Source organism: Lactuca serriola, chromosome 6 (assembly GCF_051521515.1).
Source record: "Lactuca serriola cultivar US96UC23 chromosome 6, Lser_US96UC23_V15, whole genome shotgun sequence".
NCBI lineage: Eukaryota > Viridiplantae > Streptophyta > Magnoliopsida > Asterales > Asteraceae > Lactuca > Lactuca serriola.
This window is the reverse complement of record NC_136413.1, coordinates 17229516-17254472: the sequence shown is the minus strand read 5'-3', so window position 1 is coordinate 17254472 and position 24957 is coordinate 17229516. Positions and strand designations below refer to the sequence as shown.

Here is a 24957-nt window from a genome sequence, read left to right as displayed (position 1 = left end):
TCGGGATTCTCGGGGCTTCGGATCTTGCTTCGGGACTCGGGATTGATACCGGGGCTTCGGGACACTTCGGGCACGCAAAACGATGCAAAACGGTAGAGAGAAGAGAGAAAAAGAGCAAATAAGCCGTCTGCCCTCGCATCCTATTTATAGGAGGCTGGAGCCTCGGAGTACGCGGGGCGTACTCATCCGAAATCGTCATGGCGTTCGTCATCCGAAGAACTCGAGTGCGAAGGTCGTCATGCTTCGCTGTACGCGAGGCGTACAGCAGTACACTGGGCGTACTTCGGATGAGTCCGATGACTCGTCTTCGGATAATACCGGGAGTTAATAATTAAATTTAATTATTAATTATTTAATAAACTTTGAAAATTCATATCTTCTTCATACGAACTCCGTTTTCGACGTTCTTTATATCCACGCGTAGGTGAGACTACGCTCTACGACTTCCGTTTAGACTCCGTCGGCTAATTTTGACTTTTATTTTTATTATTTATTTTTAATAGACCGGGACAGAAATTTTCGTTATAAATTCATAACTTCTTCGTTTGACGTCCGTTCTTGCCTAACTTTTCGTCGTTTCGCTAATAACAACGAGATCTTCGATTATCGTTTAGATCGCTAAGGCTAAATATCACTCTAACGTAAATTCACTTTTTACGTCATTCAGCGTTGTGTTGGTTCTGTCGCGAAACTTCAACAAGTCATAACTTCTTCGTTATAACTCGGATTTTGGCGTTCTTTATATGCACGGAAACCTTGTAACATATACTACCACTTAGTTAGGATTATTCATCCTAAATAATATTCTATCAAAAAGTCATTTTTGACGCTTATTGTGTCTGAATTGACTAGCCCTAATCTACGGGCGTTACAATTATCTCCCCCTTAGGATGATTACGTCCCGGAATCATCAACGAAATAGGATTCGTATACTGACTCCATAAGTTATCTCTCCATCCTAAGTAATAACCTTGATGCTCAATCCTGCATCTGCTCTTCGTACTACGTTGGACTTTCGATCGACATCTTTAACTTACAAAATAAATCCTTATTGTGGACTCCTTCTTCTTCTAAGGATAAATACATTCATTTATCTATTGTAACTAATCGATGGGTCGTGTCCCGATGACCTCTCATCGTGGTCGGACTCAATTTAATATGACCACTAGGGTCGGAATAACCATCATCCTACTAGCCATTACCGAAACAAGGGTAATGACAAACTTGAATAAAACGAAATCAATTAGTAGCTTCTTGGTAACCTTGTGACTTTCCCTGATCCAAGCGTGAGTCCTGTGCTTCCGGTAGTATAGATCTCTACTACCATTCACACCTACTCATACTCATCCCAAGCATTGTCTCGTAGTTAACCAAGTCACCATACATAAATCATATAATCATTCAACACATCAGATAACAAAACCAGGGTTTATATTAATTCTTGAAACTATTACACAAAAGTTCAAGTTCACCCTATACTATGCCTCTAACAGGCTATGCTTCCCGATACAGACTTTATATATTAATATGAAGTCTTCATCTTTTAATCCTCCCATCCTTTTCTGCTTCGTTGAGGAACATGTTGAATGCCCTTGGCTGTGGAGGTGTGTTTTTCTTTGGGCATTCTTTAGAAATATGCCCTTCTTCGTTACATCTATAGCACACCTTCTTGATGGGTGCGCACTTGTTGGCGTAGTGCCCTGTCTTCCCACATTTGTAGCAAGTCATATCCTCGCTACATTTCCCGAAGTGTTTCTTCTTACACTTCTCACACCACTTAGCTTCATCTCTTCCCCCAGATTTCGAGAATTTACTTTCTTTGTCGATTATTGAAGATCCTTCACGCTTCCTTTTCTCTCCAACTTCAGCTTTTTCCAGACCCTTTTCTTTTATTTGGGTCTCAACATTCTTGGCTGCCCAGATGGCGGCTTTCAGAGTGGTTGCTTGCTTGAATATCGGACCAAAGTCCGCTGGTAATCCATTGGCAAACTTGTTGACCTTGGAAAGTTCAGTTGGAATTAGGTATGGAATAAGCTTCATCTTCTCCGTAAAGCTCGTAGCGTATTCAGTGACGCTCAATTTTCCTTTCTTCAGATTCTGGAACTCATTGTTGATTTCCAGAAGATCTTGCTCAGAGCAGTATTGCATTTTCAGTTGCACCACGAACTCTTCCCAAGACATCTTGCTAGCTTCCTCCTTGGGCATCGAACCAACCAGTAACTTCCACCAGCTCAGTACTCCAGATTTTAACAGAGGGATTGCAAGAGCGGTCTTCTATCTGTTGCTACACTTGCAACTTTCAAACATTGTCTCCATCTCGGAGATCTAGTCCATGACTTGCACCGGTGTCGGGCTCCCAGAAAGACATGGTGGTTTGGATGCCATGAAATCCTTGTACTTGCATCCACGTCCATCATTGCCTCCATCATGATTGTTTCGACGAACTATTGGTGGGTTGGCTTGACCAATGGTCCCACTATAGTTTCCTCCTTCAGACTGCCCTCCATTTACTTCGGGCTCTTCAACTTGAATTGACAATTCTTTGCGATTCTGCCTTATCAGACGTCTGGTTTCTTCCATCTGATTATTCAACATTGCCTGGATCATCACTTGAACTCCGGCCATTGTCATTGGTTCAGGCGCTGCTGCTACAACAGGTATTTGCTCAATCACTGGTATTTGATTCCTGTTGTCATCAGCATTTCCAACTCCACTCCTCGTTCTCACCATTTTTGATCTATACACCGAATGAGGTGAAATCAGATCCTTATTCACGATAGATATTCAAATCATCCTTATCACTCCGAAACGTTTACATGCTAGTTCTAATATCGTAGACACACACTTAGAATCCTAAACACATAAGGTTTCCAGATCTGGTCAGCAACAGACCATAGATCCAAACAAACAATTTCATATATGGCAAACATATAGCATTTAGCACATAAAAGCATTGGAGGCATCTTTCCTAAAATATACTAGTGCTCGTGCCTAAAATATGGTAGACACTCATCTCACAATTATCGCTTAGCATTCTAAGTTTAAGTCTAGAAATCCTACAAATTCCTAGTTCGCTTAAACTAATGCTCTGATACCAACTGTGACATCCCCAAAATCACGGCTAGAAAAGACCGATTTGTTTATGCTTTGTTTTTTAAAATCAGAGTAATCGTTTAAAGAAAACTGTTGCGGAATTTGTTCCCAAAAACAAAAATATGATAACCATTTATCCAAACATTTCTCAAAGAGAATGTATTTTCATTAAATAATAAAACCTTGGGATGTCATGTTCGATACAGACCAAAAGCATAAACAATATAAAATAGACCTTACAATAGTTATTTATAACTACTGATCTATAATCCAAAATCTCTCGTCAAGTCCGCCAACTTATACCCTTGTGCCATTACCTGTAATGAAAAGAAAACTGAGTGGGTCAGGCTTGGGAGCCTGGTGAGCATATAGGGTTTTCAACCCACAATAATATAATTATTATATTTAATCAGCAAACAATCAACCCAATTACCCATCCCCATTATCTTCTTAAGGTTTTACCCTAAGAACCAACTATCCTTCATTCCTTTATTCCTAAGGAATTGGCACAAAATCCATTGTTGCCAAAGTTTATTTATCAAGTACTAAATCCATAGTTATCAGGTGCTAACTCCATAGTCACCAAGGTTCACTTAACAAGCGCTAACTCCATAGTCGCCAAGGCTTACTCAACAAGCGCTAACTCCATAGTCCCCAAGGTTTACTCAACAAGCGCTAACTCCATAGTCGCCAAGGTTCATCAAATAGGCACGAGGTCACATCGTCGCCAAGGTTTATACAATAGGCGCTAACTCCATAGTCACCAACTATCCCATCTACCCAAGTTCTACCCAACATTTTCGTAGATATAAATACTTACACAGTTTAAATCATTTAACACTTGTATAAAACATCAACTCCACGCCCATCTCAAATAGACAAATAATGCATAAACACATAGCATGTATTTCATAGCAAATACTTCATATTTATGTGTTAGAAGAAAGTAACTACACCCTCACACATATAAACAACAATATAATTAATACACTCAAACCATACTTGTATTATTATCGTGTTTATGAAAAGGTAGTATACACTCACTTGATCAGAAGATGATCAGACAGCACTACGGCTTGCAGAAGTAGTATATCTCCGCAGATCTAGAAGATCTTCACAAAAATTGAACTTCTCGCGGGCAGAGCTTCGGCTCGGGAATCACGCTCTTCGGGATTCTCGGGGCTTCGGATCTTGCTTCGGGACTCGGGATTGATACCGGGGCTTCGGGACACTTCGGGCACGCAAAACGATGCAAAACGGTAGAGAGAAGAGAGAAAAAGAGCAAATAAGCCGTCTGCCCTCGCAGCCTATTTATAGGAGGCTGGAGCCTCGGAGTACGCGGGGTGTACTCGTCCGAAATCGTCATGGCGTTCGTCATCCGAAGAACTCGAGTGCGAAGGTCGTCATGCTTCGCTGTACGCGGGGCGTACTTCGGATGAGTCCGATGACTCGTCTTCGGATAATATCGGGAGTTAATAATTAAATTTAATTATTAATTATTTAATAAACTTTGAAAATTCATATCTTCTTCATACGAACTCCGTTTTCGACGTTATTTATATCCACGCGTAGGTGAGACTACGCTCTACGACTTTCGTTTAGACTCCGTCGGCTAATTTTGACTTTTATTTTTATTATTTATTTTTAATAGACCGGGACAGAAATTTTCGTTATAAATTCATAACTTCTTCGTTTGACGTCCGTTCTTGCCTAACTTTTCGTCGTTTCGCTACTAACAACGAGATCTTCGATTCTCGTTTAGATCGCTAAGGCTAAATATCACTCTAACGTAAATTCACTTTTTACGTCATTCAGCGTTGTGTCGGTTCTGTCGCGAAACTTCAACAAGTCATAACTTCTTCGTTATAACTCGGATTTTGGCGTTCTTTATATGCACGAAAACCTTGTAACATATACTACCACTTAGTTAGGATTATTCATCCTAAATAATCTTCTATCAAAAAGTCATTTTTGACGCTTATTGTCTCTAAATTGACTAGCCCTGATCTACGGGCGTTACAATTGGAAAGTGGGTTAGATCTGATCCCACATCGGCTGGGAAGGAGAACTAAGCATTCCTTATAAGGGGTGTGGATACCTTCCCTATCACAACGCGTTTTAAAGCCATGAGGGCAGCAGATCCCATAAGAACTCTGCAGTTAAGCGTGCTCGGGCGGGAGTAGTACTAGGATGGGTGACCCCCTGGGAAGTCCTCGTGCCGAGTGGCCCAAAGCGGACAATATTGTGATATGTGCCAGAGGGGGACGTTACACACTTATTTAGGTTTTTAAAATGATTGGCTCACAATCATTCCTACATCCACACAAGAAATACTTAGAATCTCTCTCTCTCTCTCTCTCTCTATATATATATATATATATATATATATATATATATATATATATATATATATATCCCTATACTAATAAAAGAGTAGTGTTTTTGTCATATGTCACAATATTAGACCTCTTAATTAATGTGTTGCCACTTGTCAAACTATTAGTTCTCCATTTTAAATTTATTAGACATCCTCATTAATGTGATGCTATTTGTCAATGTATTTATTCTCTATTTTAAATTTTAAATTTTATATTATTGTTTCATTAATTCACAAATAAAAAATATCTAATATATATTAAAAATCAATTTTACATATTTATTTGAATCAACGATTATAATTTCATATAACTAATAAAAATATCTTTTAAATTAATAATTTATTTAAAATAAGTGATTAATAATTTTGAGTTTCTACTATAAAAATTTGATTAATTTTATAACCGTGATTCCCACGGGTTATAAACTAGTACATATATATATATATATATATATATATATATATATATATATATATATATGTGTGTGTGTGTGTGTAGACACACACACTTTATTTATTTTCGTTTTTTATTTACTGTAATATATTCATATATTTTACACATTTTGTATTTTTTTTTTGTATTTGTTTTCGTATTATATTTAAATTTTTCTTTTCGTATTTTTAACTTTTTCTTGATTATTTTCAAAAAAAAAATACAAAATGTATTAGTTTATTAGAGTATATTACATTTTTGGTAATTTATAGTTTTTGTAGTTTTTCATTTTTATTCAAGTAAATAAAAAATTGTATTTATAATTGTAATTTCGGTCCAACTATTTTTTATTTTTTTAATTCTTTAATGCTCTTTATTTATGTTACGAAAAAAATTAAAATTAAAAAAGAACAAACAACTTGTTTATTGATGATTAGTGTTTCAGTGTGTGATATAACTTGCAAATTAAATCATATTTGTATACGTGATATTAGTAGTTTAACTTCAAAATAATATTTTTCAATTTGATTATAGACTAAAAGAAAGAAAAAAAAGTAATAATAGTGGGTCTCTATAAAAAAAACTTATTATAATATTTTAAATCGAATTCATGTTCATTTATTTGAATCAAAATAAATAAATAAATTTAGAAAAACCATAAAGAACTAAAGTTCAAAAAAACAAAAAATAAAAGGTAAAAAAAATTAAAAAAAAATCAAATTGTTGAAAAATAAAGTTAAAAAATGAAAATAAATAAAGTATATATCTAAAAAACTGAAAATAAAAAAAGTATATATATATATAAAAAACGAAAATAAATAAAGTATATAAAAAATGAAAAATAAAATTAAAAATCCATATGATTATTTTTTTGCAAACTATAGGAATCAAATTTGAAATTTAAACTTAATTTTAGGATTGATTTTATAAAAAAAATAACAAAATTAACTATAAAACTCCTTAAATGAGCTAAAATGATAATTCTACAAGAAAATTATAGCTATAACTAGGCGAATGCCCGCGCGTTGCGCAGAAACATCTATATAACTGAAATCTTTACAAATATATGTTTTTTTAAATACAACAATAATGTTGTTGTTAAATTTGATATAATAATTCGTATACTAAGTTGATATAGTATATTGATAAGTTTGAATTATATGATAATATATACATCTATTAAAACTGCATAATCTCAATCTTTTGAATGACCTCTACCTGCAAGTTACACATGAGTAAAATTAAATATAATATATGGTTTAATATTATTTATAGTTGTTGTTATTGTTAATTCATTTTTATAATTTATTTGCTTAACGTTTTAATTTCTATCAGTGTAATTTTTTAAAACATCAAACATTTTTTTTTATTTCAAAGGTAACAATATAATCATTTATATACAATTATTTTTAACTATTGTTATTGTAAGTTATTTTAAGCTACTTATTTCAAAACTTTTAACGATTATAAAGATATCTTTAGGAAATATAATAGTGAATTGATATTACAATTTAGCTTTTTGCATTTAGCACTACAATTTTGTTGGATTAGTTTTTAAGTCCATAACTATTTTGGTATGTACTTGACCCGATGGTGCATGGTCCTTTTGGGTTGCCTTCACCAAAGCAACTTGATAGGATGAATTATGGAGAAAGAGGATTAATTATGATTTATTAATATATTATGAGAATGATATATTAAAGGAGAAATCATATTGTTTAATTAATATTAGTCAATAATTAATTAGGAATTAATTTTGTGGCTAAAAGACATTAATTGAACTTAAGGGACTAGAACTGTCAATTGTATGATAAGTTGAATATTGAGCTAATGGACTCCATATTAGAGGGGTGGACGAATTCTATGGGGAAACCCATTAGAAATCGTCCTAGGCCTTTAAGGAAGGAGTCCATGGGTTGCTTAGGGCTTAAGCATCCAAATTAGGGTTTCCTTGTTAGATAACCCTAATAGCCTCACTATTTAAAGATCCATAGAGCACCAAAAACGTGAGGGACTTGTTCCTTAGGGTTTCCACACGTTTTGGGCAGCCTCCTCTCTCCTTATTCTTCATCCTCTTGCTCTTGGTGTTTGTGAACCATTAGAGGAGTGACATTTGTGACTCTAAGCTTGCTAAAGTCATTACATGGAGGATTTGAGATTGTTATTGCTACATAACAATCAAGGTAAGATCTAAACCCCATTCATAAGTTAATTTGATTAATTGTATGCTAGATCTAGGGTTTAAAGTCTTGGATGAATTGCATGTACAATAGAGAAACCTAGATCCAAGCATTAGGGTTTGTATGAGCACATAGGATGTTCTTATGGCTAAAACCCATCAGTGGTATCAGAGCCTAGATTGGTTTCTATTGTATTGATGCCTTGGTTATTTGTTCAAGCTTCAAAAATCGATTTTGTGGTCCCCTGTCTGATGAACTCGGCGAGTAGCTCCAACTCGGCGAGTCCATAGAGGAACTCGGCGAGTTCGAGCGTCAGAAGGAGGCAGTTTCGGGATTTCTTGATGTTTTGCTTGAGGATACTTGCCTTAATTGTTTTAGATCTTTAATATTCGAATTTTATCCTATATTTGAGAATATCATTGATTAAACAAAAGATAATTACCAATTGATTAGATAATAACTTCCTTATATGATTAAAGATTGATTATTTGTATTAATTTGGTAACTTATCTTGCAAGAAATTGAAATTAGGTCAAATATAGATAATGACAAAATTAATTGTTTAATTTCTATTATTTGTTATTTGATCCTTGTGTTGTGAAAAAGTTTCATTTGTGCCCATGTAAGTTTTATAGTTTAAATTTGAACTTAAAAGTTTTGTTTTGAAATTTAAATAGTTAAAACCCTAATGTTTTGAAATGTTTCAAAAACGTGCCCTCAAATTTTGGAATTTAAAAGTTGATTAAAAGTTTAATTTAGAAATGTTAAATTCTAAAACCCTAGTATTGTTTTGAAAAGTTCATATCACACCCTTATGGTTTTATTAATTAATTAAAGTGTATAATTAAGAAAGATTTAATAAATCCATAAAAGTTTTGGTTTACAATTTAATTAAATTAAAAGTATAATTATTAAATTTGACCACCTAGTATTTTAAAAGTGTAAAATACACCATATACTATATATAACATTAAAACTCTAACATTGTATATATGTATGAGTAAAAGTCAGTCTTACCATTAGTAGGCCTCATTCACGAAGCTGGTCTATAAGGGGTGTTTAAGGAAATTGCCTATAAAATGGCGATTGAATAGGTATCCACTCTTACCCACCGCACTCTTGACTAGTGGAGGGTCGTTAGCCGAACGGGTAGGATAGGACAGAAACCTTCCATTATAAGTATGATGAAGTACAAAAGTAACTAAATGCTTTTACAAAATTCTCAATCTTAGTTACTTTAGGCAAAAGTTAATTGATGCAATTCCATGAAATTACACTTTGTGCCCTTGCGAAGACGTTAGTGGAGCGTGTGTGGTTAACCGGCACACTAAATGGTTCTAAGCAAAGGTAGAAAAGGGTGACTCAATGTTTGTCATAGTTCGGTGGATCGTGTGTGGTTAACCGGCACATCGAATAGGTGACTGTAACATGTGGTGGCACCATGTAAGTTTGCATGGTTATTCACACCCGCTTTGTGATCCTCAGTATCCCAGTCACAAACTAGAGGGGCATATCGAGATTTAAACATGCCATTGAAAAGTTCAATAAATCTCAAAAGATCTAGGAGTTTTCAAAGCATTTAAAACTTAATCAATTTTTCGTTTTTCGTGGTGGAAAATTAGTGAATCGTCATTCACTTACCTTCAAATATTCTGCAATTAGATTATGGCATCCCTTTTCTACGTTGTAGCGTATTGTGTTGGGTCCTAGCCTTAATATCTCATTTTGGTGACTTATTAAGGACTCAATTAATCAACTAACTTAAATTTGTTTTCTCCCATTTTGTAGATGTCAAAGTATGACAACTATGGTATTCCCAAATCTCGTGGAACAAGCTTTCCACATGAAGATGATATTCCACGATTTGATCGAGGAACAAGAGATCATGCTTCATTTCCTCCACCTCCTCCAATTATTCTCTCTAACCCACAAGTTCGAAGGCTTGAAAAGTTCAAGCTCACTCAAGCCCTTTTGGCAAGTAAACATGAAGAAGGAAAGTCAGTGTGTGCACACGTCCTAGAGATGAAGTCACACATTGATAGGTTAAGAATGTTGGGATCCGTTGTCTGTGAGGAGCTAGTTGTTGACTGGGTTCTTCAGTCACTTCCTGACTCATATAGTGAGTTCGTAAGAGAGTACTATATGATGAACCACGACGTAACCCTCATTGATCTCACCTATATGCTTATTGCTGCTGAATCAGCAATGGTTTGGTGCAAAGGAAAAGCAAAGTTGATTGGTGAATCTACCTTCCAGACCTCTATGGATATAGGCAATGGCAACGAAAGGCATGTCATGATCGAAAAGTTTGATCATAAGAGAAAGGCAATGTCTGAAGTAGTTTCATGTGTTGTTCCAAAAGAGTCAATTTGCTTTTATTGCCAAGAGAAGGGGCATTGGAGACGAAGTTGCCCTATTTACCTAAGAGATCTAAGAGATGGGAGAGTCAAAACGTATGTCTCTGCTTCAGGTAAAATCCATTAACCAACTCTTTTAAGTTCCTATTCTAGATTCTTAATACATGATGTGATAAGATTACATTTCGATGTCTTGTAGAATCAAAGAGAAAGAGAGGAAGCTTAAGGGAAAAAGTGAGCGGAATCTAATCGTGAAGAAATGGATTTTGATCGCATTGCTTGAAGATTGGATTCTTGAGCTACTACTTAGAGTTAGAAAAGATTGCTAAGAAATATGTATTAACATAGTTTTTCAATGAATTGCATTGCAAGGATAAATTTTTCCGCAATAAAATAAATTTTATTCATTTATCCTTGCAATGGCTTGTATGAAAAATTATGTTTGAAAGTTTCTATTATTAGCAATAATGGATTAGATTCTTAATTATGCTATTTGTGGAAATGTCAAGAATTTACCAAATAAGGAAAGTTTATCATCGCTCAAGTTTCAATTGGATAGAAACTTGGAATCATACAACAATTATTGCATGATGAATGAGAAGTTTCATATTTGGAAATTAGACTAATTCGTTGACAAAGTATCAAGTGAAAGACTAGGAGATCGAGTACATAAAGTTGTATGTTGATCAAGTCCACCATAAAAGTAACAAAGATATTCGTCATGATTTACTAAAGGTTTAGTAAATATGATTATACTTATAAGATTAAGTGTAATTCTGAATTGATTGAAAGAGTTTAAATCAATAGCAGAACGAATAAGAAGAATCAAGTAGGCAGAAAGATAAAAGTTTCTCTATTCTAAGAAGAAGGGAGAGTAGCTTTTATTATGTTTTATGATAGGTATTAATGATTAAGAACCATATATCAATTGACCCTCTAAGTGTGTCTTAGTACAATTGTATGTCTGAGAAGAAGAATCAAGAATTGAAGAAATGGTTAAATCAAGAAGTCAATCATACTTCGTTCCAAAACAAGTCTTAAAGTTAAGATTGTGACATTGAGTGACAAGTATTAGGAAGGTTTATAACATCATCAAATGTGGAAAGTTGTGATGTCTTGGATAAGACAAAGACCAACTAGGACCAATTTTATGAAGTGTTTCGTCTTGATAAAAGCTACACTAACTCTTGAATATTTGTTTGTCAAGAAATGTTTATTGACAAGAGAATCTTATATGTCAAGGAGTCAGTGGGAGTCTTAATGGTCTTGAAAGGTTTCAAGAACAAATCAAAATAAACCTTATCGATCATCACTAGCACACGACTTGAGGTTTACGACCTATCGTGTTGACACTATCTTGTTTCTGTGTCGTTCCAATTGAGTTAATTATGCATATGAGTTCTATGAGTTCTCATTTGAATGCATAAAAGGCAAGGACCTTGATTAATGAAAAGTACATTAATAGGAAATGGTGAGCTGCTTAACTACTTGGAAGACATGGTGAGCACCCGTGTTACCATAAGGCAAGAAGTCAAGATTAAGAAAGTTCAGTCCATATGAGTTTGGATTTGTCGTAAACATTGGTTTTGACAAATTCGCATGGATAGGAACACATACACCACTAAAATCTAAGTGTCATAAGATTTCCTCCTTTATGAAAATTACTATGAGGAAATGCTTTCACTAAGAGAGATTTTAAGAAGATAATGATTGTGAAAATTGCATTCTTGAATTCAATTATGGTTACGGTATCCCTTTCCATGATTCGAATTGTGAGATTTGGCAATTAATCTGAATTGTTTAGACACACATATGAGCTATCTAAAGGCAAAGGTGTATAAGTTTAAGAAGCTTAGATATAGGATTATCATGTCAAAGCTAGTGGGAGCATAAATGTTATGTTTATATAATAATAATCATCATGATAGTGGGAGCATAAATGTTGTGCTTGTATGATTATTAAGGCAAGTATTGCAAGTTAGCAATATTAATTATAGAAAACAAGAGTTACACTTTGCAAAGTCGTAAGCGTTAAATAGTTGTTTTTCTATAATTAAGGGAGAGAATATTATGCTTCATTTCAAATCTAAAGGCTTAGGTTGTGGAATGTTAATAAATATAGTCAAGGATACATAGTGTGTTCTCAAATTTCGATTATGATTATGGCATAGTTCGAATTGTGAGAACGTGACACATAAAATTTTATGGCAGACGATTGATAAAGTATCAGATCTTTATGTAAGACATTATGCATCGTGTCCTATACGCTTCAGGTAAAGGATCGATTGCAAATGCTATAATATTTGATCATTCTAAAATTTTCCAAATGTCTAGCGCATTTAGAGGGAAAAAGGACAAGAATAGGTTCTGACTAAGATAATTAAACAACTATCAAAGGACGATCCAAAGCTCGCTGAGGATTGGACGCTTGTGAGTAGTTGGAAGTATGATATTGAATGGACCATATCGACATTATTATGAATAGATAAGATTCTATTAAGAATAAGTTGTCATATGACAAATATGGAAATGTTTCCATATTGGGAGTTTGATATTGAGAGTCTATGTCTAGATTAGAAAATTTTATACAAAAGGATTGTAACACCGAAAATTTAAATTAATTTTTTTAAAATTTATAAAAAACATTTCTCATTAATTTTCATAAAAACCTCAGATTTGAATCTCAATTCACATTACACAAAATCCCAAGATCAATGTAAATATATCAAAGTCCCCTGCGTGTGTACAGATCAAGCCGGCGCCTTCCCACGGTCATCGCTAGTACTTGAAACAACAACACTAACACTGTAAGCACGAAGCTTAGTGAGTTCCCCAAAATACCACATAAACACATATTAGCCACTCGAGGCTATCACTCTATGGGTCCGTGCACCCAACTCTGTGAACCCTCAGGTTCTAACTCTAGGAACCTTCCGGTTCCAACTCTGTAATCATGCACAGCATAAATCACATAGAAATAATGCAGTACAACACATAACATACACATAACATACATACACTAACACATAACTCTGATTACCTACTCAAGGTAAAGTATAGTGAGAAGACTCACCTCGCGGATCTCGATGACTCACAAATCCTGAATCCCTCGTGCCCGATCCTCCGAGCTATAATCCTCCTATAACATCATATGTCTCTAATTAACACTTTTTATCTCTAAGGTTGACTATCCCTAAGAAGTCAACACAGGTCAACTCTGGTCAACGGTCAACTTTGACCGGACTCGGCGAGTGCACGAGGGCAACTCGGCGAGTCTAGACGTTTTCACCAACTCTCTAGGATTCCCTTCTTACACGTCGAGTACTCCCCCTGACTCGACGAGTTCCACCTGGAAGAATCGCGGGGCCACCCCGACTCAACTCGCCGAGTCTCAAGAACGACTCGGCGAGTCCCAGCTCGACTCAGACCACTTGACAACCCTCTCTAACTCGCCCTGACTCACTGGGTCAATCCATGACTCGACTGGACCACTCATTGGTCGGTCCAAGGCAATCTTCAAGCTACTCGCCGAGTCTGCTCATCGGACTCGGCGAGTCCATGCCATGCAATCATTCAAACTTGCTTCTAAGGTCAGATCTATTCCAACAATTCATAGATCTGGCCTTCCTAGAATGATTCACCACGTAAAGCTCCAGACTTTGTGCATAAACAACCTCTATATGACCATATATGAAGAATCATCAACAAATCTCACTACTCAAGGTCATAACCTCCATTATTCTATATAAAGCTTGATGAATGAGGCTCTCTGGACCTCTATGGATCCAGATCCGAAGTCTCATCACTAGCAAGGGGCTATTTGGCCGTCCAATCAACTCAACAAGGTCACAAGAAACCCTAAAATCAAATATACTTCACAAAACAGGAGATGAGCCGAAATCATACCTTTAGATTGAAGGGCTAAGCTTCAAATCCACCGAATAGCAGTCCCCTTTGCCTCCTCTTGGCTAGAGCCTCCCTCTTCTTTGCTAAACAACACACAAATGTCAAGAAATGCTTCCTTTCTCTCTCAAATCGCTAAAGCACTCAAGGATTTCTCTCTATAGACTGTTGGGTGCAAATGACGGCCATAAGGCCCTTTAAATAGGTCCCAAACCCAAGAAATTAGGGTTTCATTAAACAACGTGGACTCGCCGAGTCCATATCCTGGACTCGCCGAGTCCAGACGAATCCCGCGTCCAGAATCGCGACCCTACTCGGCGAGTCTGAGCTCCAACTCGCCGAGTCCCCTCTCAAAACACCAAAAATACAAAACAATAAAATACCTGGAAATCCGGGCTGTTACAACTCTGTTCAAAGGAATGTACTTTGAGTGAGAGACATCATGTCTATGGAATTGTATTGTAACAATCTCAAATAGAGAACTTTGTAATTTCATTGGCAATAGTCATTGTGACTTTTGTGCTATGACGTTATGAAAGGATCATTGCATAAAATGTTAGAATCTACCATATTCTATAAGTGGCAAGAATTTGAGATTCTTTCACTTGTGAAAGGGTTGGGAGTTGTGAAATGAGTATGATTGGAAATGTGTTCATTTGATATATTTCACAAAGTAAGAACCGTAGGTAAACATTGTGTGCATGCTAAGAGCATGGGACAAGTGTAGTAATAATTAAAGTAAGAAGTTGATTACTCGAAACAACAAATAATGAGTAATCGATATGGTGATAAATAAAAGGTGTTTTATTTATACTCAAAGGTTTGAGGCCATATGGAATTAGTATTATTCTTGTGTTTCACTTTGCATGTTTTGACTTCCTGAATAATTTAATTGGTTCAGAACAGTCAAATTATTCGAACGGGCCACAGTCGTTCATATGATGGAAATAGATATGAATGAAGATTGTCGTGAATTGGTGTGTGGATTGTCTAAAGAGCATTAGACATAAGCAAATGTTTGTTGCAACGTTCATGAGTGCTTATGAATATGATTTGAGCATTGGATTAAACCCACGCTCACTTGGATCACTTCGTGGATTTTATCACGAGTGATTGGTGAGACGATAACATCTTATATTCTTGAAACCGAGATGTGTAAGTTGTATCTTGCGAGTCGGTTGCACATTGATAATATGTAAACGCACCAGTAACTTGGTGTTATAAAACATATTGTTGTGTGTGATTCGGTAAGTGAGTGCAAGCGAGCATTGAGTCAAAGTTTATCCGTTCCTTTTATCCTAAATAGGATAAAAGCGATATCTTTGGGCCCCTCGATGATTTAGTGATGGCACCTAAGTGCTTGGCCAAGCCAGGACTAATTTGATGTGATCAGTTGTAGTCTGTTGTTAGTCGTCATAAATCGGAAGTCGGGAAATAGTATAGAGAGAATGATTAAGTTCATGTCTCATATCTATACGATATCTAGAATGGAGGAATATATGATCCCTTATCTAAAGGACACGCGTATCTGATAAGATCAGAGTTGACAACGGCTTTGGAAAGCTACGATTGCAGATCAGGATCTGAAGTCATACGCAGAATAATTATTAGACTTATCCAAGTGGGAGACTGTTGGATTAGTGTCTAAGTCCATAACTATTTTGGTATGTACTTGACCCGATGGTGCATGGTCCTTTTGGGTTACTTTCACCAAAGCAACTTGATAGGATGAATTATGGAGAGAGAGAGGATTAATTATGATTTATTAATATATTATGAGAAATATATATTAAAGGAGAAATCATATTGTTTAATTAATATTAGTCAATAATTAATTAGGAATTAATTTTGTGGCTAAAAGACATTAATTAAACTTAAGGGACTAGAACTGTCAATTGTATGATAAGTTGAATATTGAGCTAATGGACTCCATATTAGAGGGGTGGACGAATTCTATGGGGAAACCCATTAGAAATTGTCCTAGGCCTTTAAGGAAGGAGTCCATGGGTTGCTTAGGGCTTAAGCATCCAAATTAGGGTTTCCTTGTTAGATAACCCTAATAGCCTCACTATTTAAAGATCCCTAGAGCACCAAAAACGTGAGGGACTTGTTCCTTAGGGTTTCCACACGTTTTGGGCAGCCTCCTCTCTCCTTATTCTTCATCCTCTTGCTCTTGGTGTTTGTGAACCATTAGAGGAGTGACATTTGTGACTCTAAGCTTTCTAAAGTCATTACAAGGAGGATTTGAGATTGTTATTGCTACATAACAATCAAGGTAAGATCTAAACCTCATTCATAAGTTAATTTGATTAATTGTATGCTAGATCTAGGGTTTAAAGTCTTGGATGAATTGCATGTACAATAGAGAAACCTAGATCAAAACATTAGGGTTTGTATGAGCACATATGATGTTCTTATGGCTAAAACCCATCAAATTTATCACTTTTCAGTATTCACAAAATATTCTTTGGGTTTTTTTAAGTGGAACTGAAGTTTATATTGAAGTTGATCCTGTAATATTATATTAAAATTAACAATTTAAGTATTTTTGTCCATACAGTTCAAAAGTTGTAGTTTTAAACTGATAATGGTTTACATACAACAACATATTAAATCTAATAAATTAAGTATAATATGTGAAAAAGTTAAAGACATAACTTTATAAGTAGAAGTAAAAATATTATTTTAATATTGAAATTTAGTTTATTTTTTTATTACACTTTAGGTTTGATACTTATTTATCCTTATTAACCAATTTATAATAATTATTAGAAAGACACTATAATTTATCACTTTTAACTATTTACAAAATATTCATTGGGTTGTTTAAGTTAAACTAAATTTTATATTTAAGTTGCATCTGTAAGTATATTTATATTAATAATTTAAGTATTTTATACTAATTGATCAAAAGTTGTAGCTTTAAAATGATAATGGTTTACATACAACATATTAGACCTAATAAATTAAGTATAATATGTTAAAAGTTAAACACAAACTTTATAAGTAGAAGAAAATATATATTTTTTAATATTGAAATTTAGTTTATATATGATTAGAATTTAGGTTTGATATTTATTAACTTTATTAACCAACTTATAATAATTATTAGAAAGAAATTGAAAAGTCATTGGAGTTTCAAATGAATATGGTGAAAGGAAAAAATACATGAGAGTTTCAAATGAATGTGGTTCAAGAAAAAATGCAAGCTTTATAAGTATATAATGATAATGATAATGATATAATGATAATGATAATGATAATGATAATGATCCCTATGTTAATAAATAAATAAGTTTATTCTTATATTGACAAGTGTCACAATATTAAAATTTCCACTCTAATTACATTAAATTAATAATTGATTATTCATTTCAAATTTCACACTCTAATTACATTAAATTAATAACACTAGAATAAAAAATAAAATAAAATTAAGATATATTATAAAGTGATATTATTTCTTGTATTTATTTAAATCAACGGTAATAACTTTATATAATTAAAAATATATATCTTAATTAATAATTTATTTAAAATATTTTATTTGAAATAATTGATTAACAATTTTAAGTTTTTACTAATTAATTTTATAATCGTGGTTCTCACGAGTTATAAACTAATAATGATAATAAAACATTAACTCTTTTTTCCAATTACAAGACTTTCATTTTTTACAACAAAATTATAAATTTCTCTGGACTAAGTTACTAAGATCCGCATGGTAAATGACGATGTTACTCTTTGGATTCTTTTTTTGGGAAAAGAGGGCAACGCCTCCAGTAAATGCATTAAAAAGAAAAAATAGAACAAATATAGTACAAGCTAGAATGGATAAACCCACTAGCATAGAGTTAGTCCAGTTATTGGACCCCAAACCGCTTCATTAGCAAGAAAATTACATAGAAAAATACTTATACTCATAAAGCCCAGAAGCCATAAGACTAGATAGTCGAAAATACACCACGACCCGTAAACGAAATTAAGTATCGTGGTCATTCTCATTGATTGGCGGCCAATTTCTAGGCCTTGGGATTTTCCATCTTTTGTACACATCTTCCATAGGGGCAGACCATTTGAGGGGAACTCCACATAACCGAGTTTTCAAAGAGTTGAGAACTTCAGTCACAAGTTTAGCTTGGGAACTGTGGTTCCATTGTGATGGCGAGAGTTCTTTTCTTTCCAAATGAAATAGATCGTGGCAGCCAGAGCAAGTTTCTCAATGTCTCTTTGTATGTGATTACTTTAAAGGCGAGGTATTTGATACTCGATTATTTGTTTCAACCTGAGATCCGACAATTGGATATTATACATATCACACACTTTAGTCCAAACCTCGTGCAAATAATGACACTCAAAGAATAAATGGGTCGTCGAGTCGGGCACCATCTTGCAAAACAAACACTTGAGGTTCGCCGAGTTTTGCCATATATGCATTCGATTCTGAGTCATCAACCTATCATGAATGGCTAGCCAAAGAATGAAAGCATGGCTTGATATATTGAGCTTAAACCAAACCACTTTATACCAAGAAACAACCGGGCTCGCTATCCTAATATCCTTCCCCACTTGAGTAGGAGAGAACTCAACCCTCCTTCCTTCCAAGTCCCGTCAATAAACCCCATCATCTTTGTTAATTTGAAGACTAGGGAGACCCGGAAGTTGGATATTAGGAAACCGAAACTCCCCATCCTCAAGACCACCCCGAGCTATGATTACTGCAAAAATATGCACGGTGAGGTCGTTGGACAGCCCATATATATTCCTCTCACCTTCGGTTATGATATTAATCAATGGGCCACCTGCATGCCAATTGTCATACCATAAATTTTTTCTAGTTCCATCCCCGGGTATTCTCCATAAATGCTAGTTCCATCCCCGGGTATTCTCCATAAATGTTTCCATATTTTGCCAATTGTCAAATATACCCTTTTGGATTCTAGTTCATTCGTTAGCCGCTATTTTTCTTTTTTGACTGTATTTCCGGTTAGGAAGCTGCTAGTCTGCTACTACGTGCTGCATAGCTATGGCGTCCACAACCACCACCGATCCCGAACACCAGCACCATACGTTCTCATCCATCGGCAAGGTCTCTTACATGAAATTATTTTCGTAAACTTGTTTTTGATCCACATGTAAGGTTTTCTTTTTCTATATGACGGTGGAATTTGTGAGAGATTTTATACTTTTATAGGCGGGGAAGTCATCCGGTGAAATTGAGGGCCTTGATGTGCGTCTACTCAACGGTCAACGTCACTCGGAGAGGTACTCGGTAGCTGCTGCTGTTCTTCCGTAAGTTTCTTCTGTACAAACCGCCCAATTTGATGTTGTTCGTATTTTGATCCATGTATCTATATGACGTTTTCGATTTTGAAGTTTATGCTGCTGTTACAGATGCTATTGTGATTTTGAACTTTTCCTGTGGTATAAGTTTAGTGATTCGACAGAACAAGGGTCTATATTTTGTAGGCCATGGCTAATTAATTGTTTAGGTCATGATGTTGTTTTCAACCGAATAACAAGATCTCCAGATTGTGTTGACTTCATTACATTTTTTAATTGATGTTAAGATTTGAGAAAACACTCAGGATCCCAGGAATTTCTCCCCGAAAACAACTATACACAATTGCAAAATTTTAGGCGCTAGTTACTATTCCTAGGTTCTAAAGAACACATCCAACATCCACATTTAAGGCAGATGTGTTAAATTCCGATTAATTGCTACATCTGTAGCATGCTGGATAAATTTTGACAGATATAATGAACTTTGTAACAAACAATACCAATAGGTGAACATGGGTGTTAAATTGTTGCACTGTTGTATTGATTCTGAATCTGAACATACAGATTCAATATTGAAAGAATATTAATTCTCCTCTTTTTGTTATGTGTAGAGGAAAAGTATCATGGTTATAATTTTTTGTAACTAACACATGGAGGGTGTGCTGTACTGCCTTTATGTCTTGCAGTTGGACAACTAATGTGTCATTTATTTGAGTGACTATTTTTCTGTGATAGAAAATTCCAGAGTTATCTACATCATCAATCTTTCATTTTCATTATAGTAGTGATAAATTTCTCATAGTGATGAATGACTCAATAATCTCAGATTTTTTTTCCCTGCTCTTGGAGGCCTGTTATATGGCTTTGACATCGGTGCCACCTCTTCTGCTACAATCAACATCAAGGTATCTTTTTAGTTTTTAGTGAATATTTATAAAAGTGATTTCATTTCCTACCTCTATCATCTATCTCTTCTGTTTCTTCATTGTCTCATTGTGTATTGTATTTGTAAAATGCTGCAGTCACCTACATCCAGTGGTGTCTCATGGTATGACTTGTCCTCTGTGCAAATTGGTCTCATTGTAAGTTTATAAATTCCTTACTCCTTAATGCCATGCATTTTTCTTTCACATTACAGACAACTAACCTTTCTTCTTGCTTTGGGCCATCACAGACCAGTGGTTCACTGTATGGAGCTTTGCTTGGTTCCATATTGGCTTTTAATGTTGCTGACTTTCTAGGTTAGCAATGATTCTAATTTGAAGACGTGAAGTTTCAAATTCATAAGCATTACCATTACTTGTCTTGATAATAAGTACTGAGTTTGTATTTATTTAAGGAAGGAGGAGGGAGCTGATGGTGTCAGCTGCATCATATATTATTGGTGCTCTGATAACAACACTCGCACCTAATTTTGTAATTATGGTGATTGGGCGTATTGTATATGGTATAGGCATTGGATTGGTAAGATACATTTATACTTTTTATGAGGATTCCTTGTATGTTAACATGAAGCAAAATGGTGTAGAATGTATATAATTCCAGCTGTTTTCCTATATAGGCAATGCATGCTGCTCCAATGTACATTGCTGAGACAGCTGTAAGTCAAATAAGAGGTCGATTAATATCCCTGAAAGAATTTTTCATTGTGACAGGAATGGTTGTAAGTAGTTCATCTTTCTCTGGGATCTTTCATAATAAAATATCACTTTTGTTTATCATTCCATTCCATCAAACCATATATGTTCATCTTATTGCAGTTAGGTTATGTGGTTGGAAGCCTGTTGGTTGATGTGAAAAGTGGTTGGCGATATATGTATGCAACTGCTACTCCTTTTGGAGTAGTTATGATTATTGGAATGTGGTGGCTACCTGCTTCACCAAGATGGATTCTCCTACGTGCAATACAAGGAAAAGGAGATATGCGGGACCTACGTGAATACGCGATATATTGCTTACGTAGGCTTAGAGGTGAAGAAGCCATGGATGACTCAGCATCTGAAGAAGTTGAAGAGATTCTTGTTGAATTATCTTATATCAGTGAGGAAAATGAAGCTACATTTGGGGAGATGTTTCAGGGGAAATGCTTGAAAGCCCTGATTATTGGTGCAGGTTTAGTCTTGTTCCAGCAGGTAAGTTTACATTGAAGGGCATTGGCTTCTTTTTTCAAAGCTTAGATGTGTGACATGTGTCACTCTTGTATGACAGATTACAGGTCAACCTAGCGTATTGTACTATGCTGCATCGATTTTCCAGGTATATAAATTGTTGAATTTGGTGTTATAAAAGAAGATAGAATTTGGAAACCTTTGATTTTTTATCCTTTCAAATTTTAAAAAATGTTTTTTTTTTCCTGAATTGTTATGATTGTATAGACTGCAGGGTTTGCTGCTGCTTCGGATGCAACAAGGGCTTCCATTCTACTTGGTTTGTTAAAGGTGGACTCTCTCTCAAGTAAATAGTACATATTTGAAATTTCAAAGATATTTCATCGGTATTTGGTTTGTGGAATGGAATTTGTCACACTTTTGGTTGGCAGGAATCCCATAATAAAACTTAAATAACTTTAAATTTCTGCGTATAATAAATTTTAAATTTTTTATTTACTTCAATATACATATAATAATAAGGGTATTTCTGTGTTTTATCTTAAAAAAAGGAAGGATGGAATTGGATTCCTTCCATCCACCCCTAGGAAATGGAATCTGAAGGAAGTATAATTTGTCACTTGTTTGGTTGGCAGCAAATAGATGAAATTCATAATAAGAATTAAATTATTTTAAATTTTCCCTCGTACTTGTTTTGTTTTCTTTGTTTTTTATCTTTATTTACTTTTATATATAATAAGGGCGTTTTGGTGTCTTTAAGGGGAAAAAAAATAGAAAGAAGAATGTCATTCAATTCCTTCCATGATTCCATCCTCCCCTACGAAATGGAATCTCAATGAATTGTAATTTGTGACGTGTTTAGTTGGCAGGAAATGGAATGGAATTCATAAATAATCATTTTTTTTAGTTTTATCCACTTCAATGTATATAAACAGAGTATTTTGTTGTTTTAATAAAAAAAAGGAAGAAGAGAATTGAATTATGAATGGTGAGAGTATCAAACATGAAGGAATCCGACGGAATTCATTTCCACCCATTTGGCAACCAAACACACAATGGAATGGAATCTCGAATTCCAATTCCGCCATAAGATTCTTAACTGATAATTTCTTCTCCTTACCTTTTGCAGTTAATCATGACTGGTGTGGCTGTTATGGTTGTTGACAAACTAGGAAGGAGACCCTTGCTTCTTGGCGGAGTTTCTGGCATTGTAATTTCTCATTATAATTTTACACATTAAGATTTTATTTCAAATTACACAAGTTGTAATTAAAATTAATTAATTAATTATATATATATATATATATATATATATATATATATATATATATATATATATATATATATCATGTTATGTTATGTTATGTTGCAGGTAGTCTCATTATTTCTGTTGGGATCATTCTACACTTACCTTGGTAACATACCCACAGTGGCTGTTGTTGCATTGCTTCTATATGTTGGATGTTATCAGGTATATAAATAAATAAATTAGTATCTGTTTAATGTTCACTGCATTTCTATATAAATTTATAAAAATATTAATTTGCAGATATCTTTTGGTCCCATTGGTTGGTTAATGATATCCGAGATCTTCCCGTTACGCCTACGTGGACGTGGATTAAGTATAGCAGTCCTCGTGAATTTTGGCGCCAATGCAATTGTCACATTTGCATTTTCTCCATTAGAGGTAAAAAAAAGTTTTTTTTTTTTTTTTAAATGATTATATTTTTCCTATTTTTTAATGTGTTTGTTATAACTATTTTTTAGACGTTGCTTGGGGCTGGAATACTGTTCTTCATATTTGGAGGGATAGCAGTGTTGTCTCTGGTTTTCATTTTCTTCATTGTACCAGAAACAAAAGGGCTGACTTTGGAGGAGATTGAGGCTAAACTGCTATAATATTGTGAATTTCCGGTTGGTATAAAGTGTGCATAACTTTGTATCATAATAAGAATAAGATCATAAGATGTAACTTCTGAGACTTGCATTTCGACAATCTTTCTCATGTATCGATCTTTGTTGTGGTCTTAACATGTATCACAGTAACACGGCTGGTGTATTCAATATTCCTTGGAGTAAAATTTATCGCTCGTAATAATTAAAATCTCATAATCATATTTAATTATAGAGTAAACTGTAAAAATTGTCTATGTGGTATGTTGTATTTTGTTTTTATTTGGGTCCCAAAAAGAATCTTATTATAAAAAAAAAAGTTCTTATGACATTGTTTCATTGCAAAAGATGTCCTTACAAATGTTTATAAGTAAAAAAAAAAAAAAAAAAAAAAAAAAACTAAAGGTCAAGGACAACTATTTTGGTTGTTTCGGATCAACTTCAACACTGACACTAAAAATTACATTATATTTATGTAAAGTTTACACTAAACCTCTCTTTGACATACTAAAACCTTTCTAAACTCTAAAAATTACATTATATTTATGTAAAGTTTACCCTAAAACTCTCTTTGAAATACTAAAACCTTTCTAAGCTCGGAATACATATTACAATTTTACACTAAAAATGTATTTTAATATTATAAACTCTAATACATTAAATTAACTAGTTCTAAAAAATAGAAAACTAGTTAAAAATGTATTATTTTAAACATAAATGTTTTTGTATTATATAATAATGTTTCGTCGAATATAGAGATTGATATTCGGTTTTATTATTTTTGTGTTAAGTTTAATGGTTGGACGGAATAAAACATCATTTTTGTTTATCCATTTGGAGTTGGTCTCTAAAACCTTTTCTTGTCTACTCTAATAAGAGCATTCATTTTGCCACATCTCATTTTATGGTTATTTTAAATAACTTTTTTTTCCATGTCATTTTATGATTTTTTTTATTTTATTAAATTAAATTCTATATAATATTTAAATGTAATATTTATAATAAATGTATATAAATTTCATTAATACAACTTTTTCTTCTAATTTTAAAATCCTATATTAAAGCCCAATTATTTTCTTTGTTTATTTATTTAAATTATCTGTTTAAATTTAAAAGAATAATAATTTCAAAATTTTAATAATTTTATCACTTTTCTTATAAACTCAAACTCTTAAATGTTTAAACCTTGATATATATATATTTTTTAATAAATATGTGTAATAAACGAGTCTCACAACTAATTAGACTAAAATAAATGAGTGAATGATAATTAGGCATAAAGAGATGACCAAATCAACAAATATCAACTCCACTAGGTTCTAACTAGCTT

General features: G+C 34.0%; 1 protein-coding gene and 1 pseudogene across 1 annotated transcript; both read left to right on the top strand.

Annotated features, from left to right (window-relative positions):
- The first annotated feature begins 5202 nt into the window (after window positions 1-5202).
- LOC145060683 (5S ribosomal RNA) lies at window positions 5203-5320 on the top strand (annotated as a pseudogene).
- A 13895-nt stretch (window positions 5321-19215) lies between these two features.
- LOC145057915 (D-xylose-proton symporter-like 2) lies at window positions 19216-23856 on the top strand. The gene is made up of 14 exons (XM_079005826.1): window positions 19216-19432; window positions 19538-19635; window positions 20453-20531; window positions 20649-20708; window positions 20801-20867; window positions 20966-21090; window positions 21188-21289; window positions 21387-21758; window positions 21835-21882; window positions 22002-22064; window positions 22864-22944; window positions 23107-23205; window positions 23284-23421; window positions 23502-23856. The coding sequence occupies exons 1-14, from the start codon at window positions 19370-19372 to the stop codon at window positions 23631-23633; spliced, it is 1527 nt and encodes a 508-aa protein (XP_078861952.1). The 5' UTR covers window positions 19216-19369; the 3' UTR covers window positions 23634-23856.
- The last annotated feature ends 1101 nt before the right edge of the window (window positions 23857-24957 follow it).

Excerpts from the sequence above, each read along its gene's own strand:
- LOC145057915 (XM_079005826.1), top strand. The coding sequence starts at position 19,370 with ATGGCGTCCACAACCACCACCGATCCCGAACACCAGCACCATACGTTC. Across the intron at positions 19,636-20,452 it reads GTAGCTGCTGCTGTTCTTCC|ATTTTTTTTCCCTGCTCTTG; the intron begins GTAAGTTTCTTC and ends CAATAATCTCAG. Across the intron at positions 22,945-23,106 it reads TTGGCGGAGTTTCTGGCATT|GTAGTCTCATTATTTCTGTT; the intron begins GTAATTTCTCAT and ends GTTATGTTGCAG.